Consider the following 16,448-nt stretch of genomic DNA (forward strand, 5'->3'; position numbering starts at 1 on the left):
GTAGTGACCTGGTCAGTGATTGGACTGTTAAAATGACATTGACTAATTCTGTACTCTCATGCTCATTTTGTCCAGTAAAATATATAGGCAGTATGAAACGGTATATATGCCAAGATATTTTCTAGGTATCTTTATCAGGTCTGTAGTTGCCCTAGTAAAGGTCAGTTCATTATCATCTTCCCCTTGCATACTAACAGTAAACCCCTGTGTAATATGGTGTATCTGTGGAATGAGAGACAGGTGTAAGGGATTGTGTGTGTGTGTGTGAGTGTGTGAGTGTGTGTAGGTGGGTGGTATGAAAGAAGACTTGTTCTGCTGTCTCACTTTAGATCACTCTCTCCATGAATGAACAATACAGGCCTCTGTCAGAGAGAAACCAGTCAGCTGACTGCATACGCGCACACACACACACACACACACACACACACACACACACACAGTGTCACTTACCACTCACAGAGGCTGCATATGTGTGTGTATATGGCCAGATGAGTACCGACATGGAATCTGTATGTATGTAGTTTAGTGAATAGATCTCAACGTTTTGTAGTTTGCTGGTCTAAGCTGTTGAAACTGGAAAAATCAATCCCTCATCCCTCATCAAGCTCTACAGGTTTCTTAGCCAGTGTATCAGATACATTAGACCCAGCGGTAATGGTGGTACACCACATGATATGTGTACTTGTAAAGTTACCATTACTCAGACCCGCTATCACTTTCCTGCTGCAGTACTTTCAAATATGATCTGGGTAACAGCCAATCAAAAAAGCTCATTATTATCAGTAGGTGACCCACAGACACAGCAACTAACACTGCACACTTTTCTCTGCTTGCCACCATAGACCTCTTTGATAACTACATGCAGCAGGATGCTCACGAGTTCCTGAACTACCTGCTGAACACAGTAGCTGACATCCTGCAGGAAGAGAAGAAACAGGAGAAACAGAATGGCCGACTGAAGAACAACGGGACTGCCATCACTGCTGAAACTGAGCCAGAGAACAAGGCCGAGTCTACCTGGGTACACGACATCTTCCAGGGTACCCTGACCAATGAGACACGCTGCCTCAACTGTGAGACGGTGAGAGCTCTAGCTAGTTTGGACATTTTACCAGCACTGACCATGTACTGTGCACTAGGGTCTGTTTTTCAGTTTTCAAACTGGGTTTAAAATCATAATTTGGACATTTACTGCATACCCCATATGTAGTTGATCACTTTGTCTTCCTTAGTTATGCACTGGAGCTACTGGAGAAATGAAGAATGAAGGCTTTTATACACCAGTTGACGCATTACAAACCTCATGCCTCCTCACATATTTGCCTAAAACCATATCAAGGTTTCTGACAATGTATGATACAATAGTACAGTTCAGCATGGCTAAATAATAGCTAAATAATTTAGATAAATAATATACTTTTACTTACTTTATTAGATAATATACTTTAATATGTAGCTCACAATGCAGCAATAAATGAATCTATTATGATCTTAGATTCAGTCTAAAAATCTAAAATTCAGATAAAACATTTTCATCCAGCTTTAGGTGCGGCTAGCATACCCATCACACAAAAGTCTCAGCCTTTTACCCAGTTTGCTATTTTATCTGTGGCAGCTGAAGTCCATTGGTGTCAGGGCCTTGTCATCTCACAGCGTCTCTCACTTTTTTCCTCCACTGTTCTCTCCACCCCTTTAATCACTCATTTCACACAAGAGAATACTCGGTCAGCAGAGTTCATCTTTGTCTGAACAGAGGCTGGTCTGTCCAAGAAAAGAGTGACATTCAACACTGACAGCCAGTCAGGTTTGCACCTCTCTGGGCTTTTCTCACTGGAGTTGTTCTAGAGCTAAAAATGCCCTGTTCATTGTATTCTTTCACTGTTGAAAGGCTAAGGTGCATTCATCCTTGTGGTAAAGCTCAGGTAATTACTCTATAGCAGTAAATATTTAGAACATATAGGAGAAACTCTATACGATATACATCAGACACAAAGATGAACACAACACATATACAAACTATATTGGATAATACATATGTTACAAATTTCTATGAGGAAGAGAACAACTAAAGATTCACCTTAATGTGGAAGGTGTATAAGGTGTATTACCTGAAAGCCTGTGGTTAGAAGCTGATCTATAGCATGTTTTTCTTCTAGACTGTACTTGTGCCAGAGGTCAGCATGGTAAACAGACCAATGTCCGACATGATTTTGCGAGTTTTCCTCAGGCATTGTCTCTGATAGATTTGTAGTATTGTAAAGATGGGAATTTGCTGCCTATGATGAATTCTTGCTGTCCTCACCACTCTCCTCAAGGGCTTGTTGTCACAGAGATTGTAGCTACTATACCAGACCGTTCTACAGCATGTGAAGATGCTTACTATTTTTTGAGCCATTGCGGAAAGAGGATGTGCTGAAAAGCAGATCTCACAGTTGTGTTGGTGTGGAGAGACCAGGTGTACACCAAGGAACAGAGTGACCATCATTTTGCAGCTTCTGTAGATCATGATCATTTCCTTTGTTTTGCTGATGTTGATTGCACCATTCTCATCTCCATCTTTGAGGCCCAGAATGGTCATAACATCACCAGATTGCAAATAAATTTGGATTTGTGCTTGGCTACACAGTCCTATGTAAACAGCATCCCTGTCAGTGTGAATGAGAAGCTGTTTCCTATTTTCACTACCTGAGTCTGTTTGTCAGGATGTCCAGAATGCAGTTGAATGCTGAGCTGTAGTCCATGAACAGCGTTCTTGCATAGGTGTTCTTCTTGTCCAAGTGAGTGAGGGCGGTTTGCACTGTCAGAGTAATGGAGTTGTCCACAAATCTGTTTGAGTGGTATTCAAATTGTTGAGGGTCCATAGTACTCAAAACACTTCATGACTGGTGATGTTGGTGCAACAGGGTAGTAGTTATTCAGACAGGTGATAGCAGTTTTTTTGGGGGGGGAACTGGAAAAGTGATGGTTCACTTAAATCAGCATTTTGTGGCAATTTATACATTAAATTAAGTGGAGTAGCATCTATATCGTTGCTACTCCAGGCTTGACCTACTACTTTATGGAAATTTGGAGAAGCGGGTCATATTTGTGTAAAATCTTGTGATATTACTCTACTGCAGTCCACATGCTTCTTTCACTTGTCCAGCATGTCCAGAAATGCAGATGCGCTTGACTTAAGTGGCAGCCCAGGAGCAAGAAATACCAGTTGTCACATAATGCTGCTTTAAAGCATGTGGAAATCAAAGACAGTCTTTGACAGAGAAGTTAAAGATGTCATTGAGAACCTCTGCCAGCTGGTTGGCACATGCTCTAAGGACACATCTAGGCATGACATCAGACCCAGGTACCCTGTTACCTGTTAACTTCATCTTAACGGGTTTAACCACCTCTGACACAGAAATGGTTAGTGCGCAGCTCTCCTGAAGTTTACAGCAGGCATTTCTACCCCCTTTGTAGTCTGTGGATATGCGTAGTCCATTCCACATAGAACTGAGGTCAGAGCCATGATGGACTTTTATTCTTCAATCTTCCTCCAGATTTTGTCCAAATCACTAATTTTTGTGTTAATATTATTTGTATTTATTTTAATGTTAGTGTTAGTATGACCTAATAAACGCCTGCTAAACTGAATATATCTTTAAACAAATACACTTACCCGATTTGTCTGTCCTCCCTGTAACAGGTCAGCAGTAAAGATGAGGACTTCTTGGATTTATCTGTGGACGTTGAGCAGAACACTTCAATAACACACTGTCTCAGGTATGTAACCACACTCTCTGGGTTATAAACATATGCATATAAGCCAACAATACACCTGATATAGCATGCAAATGACAGTAGTGTTGTTGTTAATAGTGAAGATGTACACGTGTGTAGGTTTAAGTTTTCTAGTACTTTATTCTATGATCAGTACATCTATTTTTACATTAAGGTTTGTATTCCATAGCAGATTTGTACACTACTTTCAAGGTCACACCTTGTTTAAACTTGCTGTGTGTGTGTGAAAACAGGGACTTCAGCAACACGGAGACACTGTGCAGTGAATATAAATACTACTGTGAAACCTGCTGCAGTAAGCAAGAGGCTCAGAAACGGTCAGTGAGTTTATAAAATGTTATTTTTAATTACATCCATTAATGTATCAGAAATATATTATTATTGGATCACATTTACCATTAGTGAGTCTGTATTTGTTATTTTTATTTATATATTTAGTATGTGTAATCAGTAGTGGATGGTACTTATTAGGCATGTGCTTTCACTAGACATCATACAAATAAAAATGACCATATCATCACCCTTTCATACTATAGTCATCACATGTATTATGTGCAATTTATAAACTACACCATCATTTCAAAGGCTGAAAGACCACATGATATACAGTGTTATGTTTAAAATTGTCAACAATTAATAGTTAATAGTGCAACACTACAGAATTTAATATTTTAACTAGCAGCCAGCAATAAAAGCAGAAACAGTTCATGTCACCAGAGTCGTTCACTTGAATACAAAACCCATCCTCCTTTCTGTCAAATCATATTGTTCTGTGACTAGATCATACAGCTGCTCCTTGCCTTTCAGTTCCAAAAGAAATTGCTTTTCAATGGCAACTTATTCAAAAACACGATACTGTTTGCTAGGTCAGTAGTAGCTAGCTAGCACACACTATACACTCAGGCATGTATCGCTGATGTACAAGGGCCTACTAGAATACCCTTTTGAGTTTGAAGCACTCCCATATGATTTCAAGTCAAAATCTTATTGGTTGATCAAACTGTCAATCCATATCCGTTTTTCATGTAAAAGGCAAGGGTATGCTCCCATTAGAGTTTTCTTTTGAAATACATGAGTGTAGCCTAAGGACATGCCTAGCCCCCGCCCCCTGTAGCTGCACCCCTGGCATGTGTATTTATTGCTTGTGTGTTGTCTCTTTAGCATGCGAGTGAAGAAGCTGCCCATGATCTTGGCCCTGCACCTGAAGCGCTTTAAGTATATGGAGCAGTTGCACCGATACACTAAGCTGAGCTACCGCGTGGTCTTCCCCCTTGAGCTGCGGCTATTCAACACATCCGGAGACGCCGTCAACCTGGACCGCATGTATGACCTTGTCGCTGTGGTGGTTCACTGTGGCAGGTACTAGACTACATGCTTAGATGTGCACACAAATTCAAATCAGTAGATACACTCCTACACACTGGACATAGTGACCACACTTTGAATTAGACTACACACATTGTGCATCCATCCGCTCACACGCACACTCCCCTTGTGTTTTATCTTTGTGTTTTTACTGTGTATTTTATATGTATTTCCAGTGGACCAAATAGAGGACACTACATAACAATAGTGAAGAGTCATGGCTTCTGGCTGCTCTTCGATGATGACATCGTAGAGGTATGTGTTTTAAACCATCAAATATTATTAAAAAAGACAAATTTAGAAAGAACTGCCAGTTAGTGCTCTCCTCCAAGCTTGTTAATCTGTCCAGTGACTTTGCAGTCAGTTCTTTGCATGGTAGCCCTTATTGTCTGCACTAGAAGCATTGTGTTATTATGTGGCATCCACAGCAAAAAAAAAGGCCAATGCTCATAGTTGTGTTGGCTGCATGCTACAAGTTTGCACACATTTCTGAATGAATATGGTTGTGTTCATGTCTTGTTTTCTCGCTTTCTCTTTTCCTCTCTTTTTCTCTCTCTCTCTCTCTCTTCATCAGAAAATCGATGCACAGGCGATAGAAGAGTTCTATGGTTTGACTTCTGACATTTCAAAGAACTCTGAGTCAGGATACATCCTGTTCTATCAGTCCAGAGAGTGACAGCAGTGGACAGAGGAGGAACAGAGCAGAAAGTGCAATGGGGGTAGCAAGAGAGGAGGGGATGAACGGAAAGGGAAGAAGTGTAGTTTAGTCACTGACCATATCCACCACATCTGTCAACACTCCCCATCCCCTCCCACTCAGGACCCTTTACTGAAACCTGTGCCAAGAGCACCCAGACCTCACTATTGCCAACACTACAGAATTTTCCAGAATTCCCCTCTCTCCTCTCAGTTGATTGCTGTACTCTGGGAAAACATTCTCCTGTCTAACTGACCCCCAGTCGGTGCACCTGCATATTGAAGGCACTTTATAAACAAAAGCATCAACAAAGACAGCAACAGACACTATGGAAGTGTCAGAACAAACGCTTATTCAACGATGCTTTTACAAAGCTTGAAGGAATCGATACACTACAGAGTCCATGTGGAGCGGCGAGGCCAGTCTGGTAGCTTGACACCTCATTCCAAGATCTTGGTACTGCTGTGGCCTGGAAACTGTCTCTCTTCTTGGGTAACTTATACCAGAGGGCCTCTCCTTCCATTTTGGAGCTCTTGTTCCAATTTGGGGTTCTCTTCTTTTGGTTTTATTTAGTGAATGAACAGAATGTTTTAATTTATGTTTTATGTGTTGTAAGTGTATGTTACGTTGTTTATACCTTGGGGGACACAGGCGGACTTTCCATTCAGCTGGATAGCTTAAGTTAAAAGTGAAGATGGTCCAATAGGAATGTTATTTACCTTGTATTCTGTTAATCGGTAGGACTAAGCAAAATTGAGGATAAAGCCACAGTGCAATGTTTTATTGATATAAATATTGCAATAGCAACTAACAGGGCTTCAAATGAACTTATTGCAGAAATAGAGCATTCTAATTGTTAGATAAAGGATGTTTCTAGGGTTAAATTAAGGTAGCCGTTCAACATGATTGGGGCTTCATAATATGGACAAACAACCATATTTCCTCTAAACATCCAAAGAGCATCTGATTACCACATACAACTGGTTTGAGACACATTTAGGATCAGGATAGCAAAGCCCAATGCTGTAATAACGATTAAGGAGAAACATGCAGTGCATTCCTATTAGACAATCTTGACCTCTTGCTTTATCTGACCAACTGAAAAGTCCTGCTTTGTGAACAGCACCCCTGTTCAATTCCTCCATAACTTATTGTCCCAAAGCAGTCAAATTACCACAGTCTAGTTCAGACTGGTTTGATCCACTTTTTTGTAGCCTCTCTGTACTGTAGGTGTTGTGTTCCGTTCACTTTTGGGTTGAGGTACAGAAAAGTGTGATCGTGTGTATGGTCTGTGGTTTTATATACAGTACATGGACATGAACGTGCGTTTCCATTGACTGTTAATGCACTATAAAAAAAGGTGTGTGTGTGTGTGTGTGCAATATGTTCAGCTCTGTTGAAGGAATTTTGTAAGTACGATCAGTACCCTTGGCCAGTCTTTACCAATTTACACAGCAGGGCCAATTGAGTCTTAATGGACCTAGCTTGCTTTTTGAGCTGTAATTGACCCTTCTGAAGAAAACTGGAATAATGCATATGATGGTCACCAGGCCACACAGATGCACACAAATCACTGAAGTAGACAGATTTGAGGTCAGCAAAGTCCTTATTGCCTTACATCAGCAACAGACTGTGCGAGGGAGAAAGTCCTTCATCTCTTTTGAAGTTACTGTTGAACACACAGTGATCCTTCTACGGAGCCAAGTTTCAAGGCTGAAACTAGCGCCTTCTAGTTTGTCTTGCCTTTTATTTACGTAACACTGTTGTTACCTAACTGCCATTGAAGACCATGGCTTTAATTTGCAGTGCTGTTGCTAGCCACTTTGGAGTAAAAGGTGCAAACTGGTTAAAAACAATTCAGTCAGGTATGCTCTGGAGTTCACCCCATCCTACTGCTATTAATCTAGTTAAAGATGAGTGATTCGAAGTGGTTCTGCTTTACTTTTAGGCTTATATCAAAGACTGCAAAAGACTTTCTCAATATGTTCCCTGACATAAGAAAGGAAGGTGAAAGCTGATTATAGCTCTACTGCTTTGAGCTGTCTAGAACACATGAATTTCTGGTTTTAGTCAGGATCAGTGTTTCCCAACAGAATTTTAATGGTAATCCAGCTCGCAGCAGAACTGCAGTGTTCACTATTGCTTGTTTCAGGTGCACTAGCATTTGAGATGGCGTTAAAATGTGAACTATTCTTTTTCCCTGAATTTGACAAAACTGTGACCCACCCTGAGGTCGCTAAATTTGACTACAGTGGGCGCCATCTTTATTTCCCTGAATTCGCCTGAACTGTGGATCATCCTGACCTCTTTAAATTTGACTGAACTGTGGACCACCCTGACTTACCTAAATTCGACTGAACTGTGGACCAACCTGACTTTCCTGAATTCGACTGAACTGTGGATCATCCTGACCACTTTAAATTTGACTGAACTGTGGACCACCCTGACTTACCTAAATTCGACTGAACTGTGGACCAACCTGACTTTCCTGAATTCGACTGAACTGTGGACCATCCTGACCTCCTTAAATTTGACTGAACTGTGGACCATCCTGACTTCCTTAAATTTGACTGAACTGTGGACCATCCTGACTTACCTAAATTTGACTGAACAGTGGACCATCCTGACTTCCTTAAATTTAACTGAAATGTGGACCATCCTGACTTCCTCAAATTTAACTGAACTGTGGACCATCCTGACTTCCTTAAATTTAACTGAAATGTGGACCATCCTGACTTCCCTAAATTTAACTGAAATGTGGACCATCCTGACTTCCTTAAATTTGACTGAACTGTGGACCAATCTGACTTCCCTAAATTTGACTGAACTGTGGACCAACCTGACTTAGCTGAATTTGACTGAACTGTGGACCACCCTGACCTCCTTAAATTTGACTGAACTGCGGACCAACCTGACTTACCTGAATTCGACTGAACTGTGGACCATCCTGACCTCCTTAAATTTGACTGAACTGTGGACCAACCTGACTTACCTAAATTCGACTGAACTGTGGACCATCCTGACTTACCTGAATTTGACTGAAGTGGGCACCATCCTTATTTTCCTGAATCTGACTGAACTGTGGACCATCCTGAGGTCCTAGGAATTTAATTGAACTGGGAAACACTAAAATGGCTTTTATGTTTTTCAGGCCTTCATCTGGACTGACAATCAGGCATGTTTTCTCTGCTCGCACATGATCCAACTAAAAGCTCATTAAAGCCTGTCCTGAGTTGGAGCGAGTGTGTTAGAATAGGTCTTAGGTGACACTTGTTATTCCCAGTTGACTTGGTGGGTCTGGGCCCCAAAAATGTGAATGAAAGGAGCTACTCCAGAGCCAGGACTAGAAACCAGGAACCACTGATCTAGAGCAGTTTAGGTGTGTAGTGCAGTCAAAGAAGTCATAGCCATTTCTTAAAAACCCTGAGACCTGTGAATGAACAGTACAAGCATCAATGTTCATCGTGACACAAATTCCAGATTGCTGGCTTGCATACTCAAAAATTTTGTGAAGCTTTACACATGTGAAGCAACCTCCATTTCGTTAGCAATCTTACTATAGCATTACCATAAAGATAGTGTGGGGAAGTTTCTCTTGTCTCTCTCTACTGGTTGTAGGAAGGAGTATGGTGTCCTAAACTGGCTTCCAGAGCCAGTAATGAGCGACGAAGGTTGTTACAAGCCCTGTACAGGGATTAAAGCCTTTTATTAATAGGAAAGTTATGACATACATGAAGGGCATTTGTCTAAGAGGGCGATCGCTATTGTGAGGACAGTCTCTAGACACAGAATGATGAAAACAGAAGATCTAAGATTATTCAAGCATGTTTGCTAAAGCTTATGAATGAAGGGCTGAGTTTGATTGAGTGTATGTGATGGACTGGGTCCAGCAAGACAGAGATGAACATTCCATGTCATTTTCATACAGCGTTACATAGATGCTCAAGTTTGTCATGAAAAAACAAAATCAGGCTTGTGCTGTTCTCGTTGATCATTTTTAATTTGTGGCTTTAACCATCATATGTGTGTGTGTGTGTGTGTTGTAAATCCACAGAGACTTAACAGTGGTACTGCAGTTGCACCAGTGCACAGCAAACACACAGAAGAACTCTGATCCTTTTAGTAGAGACGAGAAAAGTTGTGATGGAAAATTCAGCATTGTATCATGCACTGTGCTGTTGGGTCAATAATTTAGCTGATCTTGAGAGCTGGTCAGATCTTACTTTACAGTCCATATTTTGCGAGTTCCTGCAGTTCCTCATTTAACTGCTGCATGGCATTACAAGCCTCACTCATGGCTGCAGAACCCAATTACAGCCAGTGTAGAAATCCCTGGTTTTGTGCATTTCACCTTAAGGGACAATACAGGGAAGATTACCAGAGCCCTGCGCGACCGTGCATTATCAAGTTTGCCTGGAAAGGTTCATGTGCTATCCAGCCCCGCCCCCCGATCGGTATCGGTCAACCTTTTGGTAACACTTTATTTGAAGGCTGCTTACATAAGGGCTTCGTAGCGCATGCATAGGCATTGAATAACATACTTACAAAGAATACATAGATGATTTATGAGCAGTTCATGCCAGTCATTACAAAACGACAGATGTTCTCTGAAGTGGTTTACATTGTATCGTTCAGGAGGGGACTTTTGTTCCAATTGTTCCATTTATAACACTGTTTTTAAACTGGCAATGTTATTTACTTCTTAAACCATATGAATGATCATCTGGGGAATACGGATATAGCTTGTATAAATACTGAAGCATTGTGCAGTGCTTATGTATGTGATATAAAGTCCCTATGTAGATAGCCTTCGAATTCATAGTGTTATCATCTTGACATTCTCTAGTAATAAGAGTTACAGTAAGTCTCATTTCAATTGTAATTTGATGCTTTATTAATAAGTAAATTGAGTATTGCATAAGGAAAATAAGTAAAGGTTACTTCTCCAGCACTTTTACTGCAAGAACAAAAAGGTGCAAATATGACTCATTGCCTCTGCAATCTGAACAATATGTTCTCTGTAGATCACAGAGAGTGCTCCTCTAATGAAGATATCAAACCTCTGCACTGACAACCCAGAGCCTCCAGACTTTACAGAAGAGCGAAGATGCTCCTTAAGTCTTTGTGCTCTGTTTTCTTCACTTCCGAGCATGCCACTTAACCTGAACTTGCTCCCAGGAAACATCCGTTATTAACCCATTCCTCTCCTTTGTAATTGAATAATTTCTCGATGTACTCTTTCCTGGTGGAACTCCATCCCTCCAGGCAGTTCAGGCTGTGACCCATTTGACCCGGTTTGACACTTTAAATTGTATATGGCAAGTATCATGGCACACCATTTGACGTAATGATCTGCTTGTTACTTTGTCGGCCCTTTCTCTCCACTCCACTCCAGTTTGTTCCAGCATGTTGTATAAAATAATTAGAAAATGCTTGTCCTGTGGAACAGGACTCAAAAAATAAGTGGGAGTCTGTAAAGAAAAACAAACGGAAGTGTCTAGATTATTCTAAAGTGATGGATAAACACTGTCTAGCAAACATTAGCATTCAGAATGGTGAACTCTGTACAGTGCATTCGTTGTAAGCACTGTACTATAAATACAGCGTTCTTTCTCTAATAATAGCAACATGGATCATCATATAGCACTGACATTTCTTGTGTGTGTAATTTCTCATTATTATACTATCCATAAATGGCTTTCACAAATAAACAGAAATGTATACATTTTCCCACCAAACCAAATACATTGAATTTTACATGTTGCCCCAATAGATTAAGTGAACACACTCACACATACAAGAAATATTAATGCTATAATATGATTAATACCACCAGTAATAGAGCTGTTATAGAGCTGTTATCCTTTTCAAAGCTCTGTAACACTTTTTTCTTGAACCCTACTGCATAACACAGACCTAACCATGCTATAAACTTGTTGTGACGGATGCTGGATGCTGTCATCAGCTTTAAAGACAGACCGTGTTCAGTAATTTAACAGGGACATGTTCTTGCTAGCGTTAACTGTCATGACCGATACTACTGATTGAATTTTTGAGGTCATCACTTCAAACGATCATGTAACATAACCCCTTACAACATGAAAACCTGTAGCTAACATCAGCCATAACCAGCAAGGCTAATAGGACACAGTTGTATGATACATATATACGTCTGTGTAACTTGTCACTACACTAGAAATTTGTCATCACTGTGTAACAACAGCTTCAATTTGACTATGCAGAAATGATGCTTGTTAGACAGACATGTCCTTCAGCACCCACAACAAATCAGCCTTCTGCTTTGCCACATCTCAAAGTAGGGAAGCAGCTGGCGAGAATGTTGTGTTTTTGTCCGTGTGAGTGTGAAGTACGAGAGTGTGTGTAGTGTGTACACTTCCCAGTGATACCTTCTCATACTGGTACTGAAGCCTCATTTCCTGTAGCTGTGAACGTGTGCTGCTCTCAATGTTCCTGATCAAACACAAGTCTGATTTTGTGCCAAATCCCTGCATACACATAGACACACACACACACACACACACAAATACACTCCTCTAAAACTGGAACGTGGAAAACTCCTCAAGAAAAAAACCCTGTTTTATTTGTGTGAGATGCAACTGTACATAAAGATATGTAGAATGTCTGATAGAAAGAAATTATATATTTTTAAACTCAAGAGGAGCTGCAATTCTAAGGCTGTAAAGTGGATTTATTATGTAGACTGGACGGTGGTGTCTTAAAGGAAAATAAATGGTGGATGGAAGAGAGCTTATGTCTGTTTGAGTGTATTTTGCATGACAAATACTTTTGCAATATGTTGAGTCCTAAAATACACCCAATTTATTACATTCATAAAGAGAGAAAAAGAATAATTTATTATATTTTGTATATAATATAAATTGTCCTTATTTTATATTTTATAAATATAAAGATCTATATACTAAGTTGCACCCATTGCAAATGCACACAGCTTGTCTAGTCCCTGTAAAAGATATGCCAATAGAATAGGACTTTCTGGAGCAGATAATCATGAACCTGTTGGCACCATGCGTAATGCCAGGTGTGGGCTAGAGGAGTATGAAGGCCCCCAGCAAAGATGATGGGGTGCCATTCAATACTTTTGAGATGAGGTGGGGTGGTGATCATCCAACTTCCTGACCTCACTCTTGTTGCTGAATGCAATCAGATCCTCACCTCCTGGCCCTAAAATCTAGTAGAAAGCCTTATATGGCCTCATATGCTATATGGTGTGGTTCAGGTGGTAGTATCTTCAGGCTCCAGCAGATGGCGATGCAATTTCGACAATAATTCTGACCAGAATTTCCTGTGGACTGGGATTTTTGCCACTGCTGGTAGACCCGTATAACCGTGCGCTTCCATACGCATGCAGATTCAGCTACTTCCTTCACACTATGGTCTTCGGCCACGCCCCTAAATGCAATCACTCCTTTTTGCCAGTCATTAGCATCTGCTTATGGCCCATATCCCACACATCCCACCACCGCTTCTCAATCTATAAATCCCTTCACACACCCTGCAGGTATTTATAGCCCCATCATTCTCGTGTGACGCCACCTGCAGGAGCCTGGAGTTATTACCACCTTACACACACAAGATAACTAATCTTTTGTCTGGGGAGCTGTAAATTAAAAAAAATAATAATTTTAGATATATACAGAAGGATGAACTGTTAAAACAGTGTACAGCATCAGGAATGAATATCATAAATTATAATTTATTATGTAAATGAATAAACAGGATGCTTTCAAAGTGGGGATTAAAATGTCAAGGCTGAAAACCTACTGCAATAACACTGTAAATCAATACACTTCTGTCCTGACGTATCCAGACACTGCTTCTAATTATTGAATTCAGCTACTTCAAGGTGCACCCATTGCGGACACAGGTGTAAATCTGGACTCCACTCTGGAGGAGCCACCCATGAACCCAAGGTCACCAAACTCAAAGTCAAGTGTTGACTAGAGGAGTATAAATCCCTGCCCGCCCCCCAACTGGGCTGTAGGTCAGTGGAACTGTGTTGTCTGGATGAGCTGGAGTGGCATTTTGACCCAGATCTAATCATCCAACTGCAGTACCTCAGAGAAAGAGAGGAAGCGCGGCTCCTGTGAGTGCACGCTGTTATACCACAGTAGTCAGAGCTGGATACTTGTTTCCCCTCAATTAAAGCATGACTAAGCACCGGCCACTTCATCCTGTGATGATGCTTCTGTTTTTGTGTTTGCTGCATCCTAGCCTGTCCTAGTACAAACACTACACACATGATCACACACAAAACAGTCACCCCCAACTTTCAGGCCTGCGGACACCAGCCCTGTAATGAGATGTTATTTTATTGCAGGGGCATTAGAGGCCATGGGCAGAGAGAGAGAAAGAGAGAGCTAGGGATGTGATGAAGTAGTGGACAAGGACAGAAGAACTGTCTGATTGTACCACAAAAAAATTAAATGTCTCAAATCCAATCAATAAGTAACTGTGCAAAATAACGATCAGTCTGAGTTTATTTGTTTAAATAAATATGATTAAATAAATGCCAGTAAATATACTTTTGATATGTGAGTGATCATTTAATCATTTCTAAAGCTCTGACCAACAATGCTTTCTGGAGAATCTCTATTCGGGATGATGTGATGTCCATGACTAGGCTTTATATCTGGTCTGGGATCCTTCACCTGATTTAAAACAAGAAACAGGTTTAAAAAATTGTACATTTTTATAGTTTCATAATGAGAATGTTAGACACAGTAGCATGCAAATGTTTGGGCACCCCTGCTCAAAATGTCTGTTACTGGAAATGATTTCCAGGGTCATAAAGTTAAAGATTAACACATGTCTATAATATTATAAGCAAGATTGTTTATTTTAATATTTTATACAATCCCTAAATACTGTAATATTTAATATGTTAAGTTAAGCTTAACTCCATCCATCAGGGAAATGTTCCCAGAGCCACTGGCTGCAACACAACTCCAAAGTTTGATCAAGCCCTTCCTGTACTTAACATTTGGGGAGGTGTTCTTTTCATGAAGTTCTGAACTTGGTCTTCCAAGACTCAACTTGACCTTCACCGTTTCAGTTAACTGCCATTTCTTACATTCATTAATAACTTACGAAATCTGCAATTGCTTTGCTAGCTTCTCATAGCCTCTCATTTTTATCCGTTGTTAATTTCCTGCATGGTTTGAAATCTGTAGCTGATCTGTACATGGTCTAAATATTTCTTGATAAATGGACCAATAGAAATGCTATAATTGACTTAGATTAAACTCTTCTTCTTCTCCTGTAAAGTCACCATCTTGGAGACACATGGTTTTTATTGGAGTGCAATGATAGATAAATGAATCTAATCTATCTAATCGAATTAGTTAATGTTCAGAACTAATGTAAACAGCTGCTTAGCGCAATGCTACTGATTGTTGAGGTTTTGGAAGTGAGAGTGTTCATGAAGATTTGAAATTAGCATCACTTGAATCATCACTTGATGATTATGAACAAGCCAAAGCGCTGACAAGCTAATTAAAGTCTGAGACCTTGGTAAGAGTTATCTTAGAGCTCATCTTTCGGGCTGGCCAAATTTCTGCATGGTAATTCTTTTCTTCACTCTAAAATGGTCCAAAACAGAAACACCACACACATTTTACTTAAGCTGTTGAACAGAATGATCCATCTTTAACGTTGTGTTTTTTGGAGATCAGTTCATCTTCTACTCACTGGGCTGTTCTCAGTACCAGTAGCATGCCACTGTACATGAACTTTCTGATATGAGATGACCTTCCCAAGATGCTATTTTTATAGTGTGTTCTGTAGAAGCAGTTCATTCTCCATGACATCACGTCCCACTCTGCGCTGTAAGTCAGCAACACAAAGTGTGTGTGTGTTTTGTAAGATACTAAGAGGGATGTGATGTCATTATACAAAAAAAAATAACCCACAACAACAGGGCTCCTGTGGTGATAACAGCTGAGTCAGGCAGGCCATGTTTTTGTGTGTGTGTGTGTGTGTGTGTGTGTGTGTGTTTTCCCTCTCTTTCTGGGAATGGGGTGGCTCAGCAGGGTCTCTTTTCACCTTTCCTTCAGCTCATTATCAGCCACCTATCATTGCCTTTATCCTTTCCATCCTTCTCTCCTTTAAATTCTATAAAAAAGAATAAACTTTCTCTATATACGTCTATACGCCCTTTTCCACTCTCCATTAAAAAATGAAATACAGTCCTTTCCATTTCCTCATCCACTCTCCTCCCAAACCTTCTTTAACCTCTTAAAATCCTTGCAACCACTGATGGTTCCTGGCTTGTTTCCCCACTGTTATAGCTTAGAAGCAGCTCAGCCAGTTTGCATTGCTTTTTATGTAGTTACTGATACGTAATACTTAGGAGATAATAAAAGTCACGGAGCATACAGGGTTAAAGAAATACTTCACTCATCAAAAGGATGTTCTTCAAAGGTTCTTTAATAACACCACTAGTTGCCACTGAGCTACCACACCATGTTGGAGACTGGGGTTCGATTCCCGGTCTGGGTGACTATGCTGCGCTACACCAATAAGAGTCCTTGGACCAGACTCCTAACACTACATTGACCCGCCTCTGTAA

The 16,448-nt window shown here is 40.4% G+C and overlaps 1 protein-coding gene across 1 annotated transcript in view; it reads left to right on the forward strand.

The window, feature by feature from the left end:
- usp46 (ubiquitin specific peptidase 46) overlaps positions 1 to 12,598 on the forward strand; it is a 25,176-nt gene extending 12,578 nt beyond the window's left edge. Inside the window, exons 4-9 of the mRNA XM_072682671.1 lie at positions 843 to 1,081; positions 3,683 to 3,759; positions 4,011 to 4,094; positions 4,939 to 5,136; positions 5,319 to 5,397; positions 5,717 to 12,598. Of these exons, the coding sequence (XP_072538772.1) occupies positions 843 to 1,081; positions 3,683 to 3,759; positions 4,011 to 4,094; positions 4,939 to 5,136; positions 5,319 to 5,397; positions 5,717 to 5,818 (779 nt within the window). The 3' untranslated portion in view covers positions 5,819 to 12,598. The remainder of the gene's footprint in view (positions 1 to 842; positions 1,082 to 3,682; positions 3,760 to 4,010; positions 4,095 to 4,938; positions 5,137 to 5,318; positions 5,398 to 5,716) is intronic.
- The last annotated feature ends 3,850 nt before the right edge of the window (positions 12,599 to 16,448 follow it).

This window comes from Salminus brasiliensis, chromosome 1 (assembly GCF_030463535.1).
Source record: "Salminus brasiliensis chromosome 1, fSalBra1.hap2, whole genome shotgun sequence".
NCBI classification, from domain to species: Eukaryota; Metazoa; Chordata; class Actinopteri; order Characiformes; family Bryconidae; genus Salminus; species Salminus brasiliensis.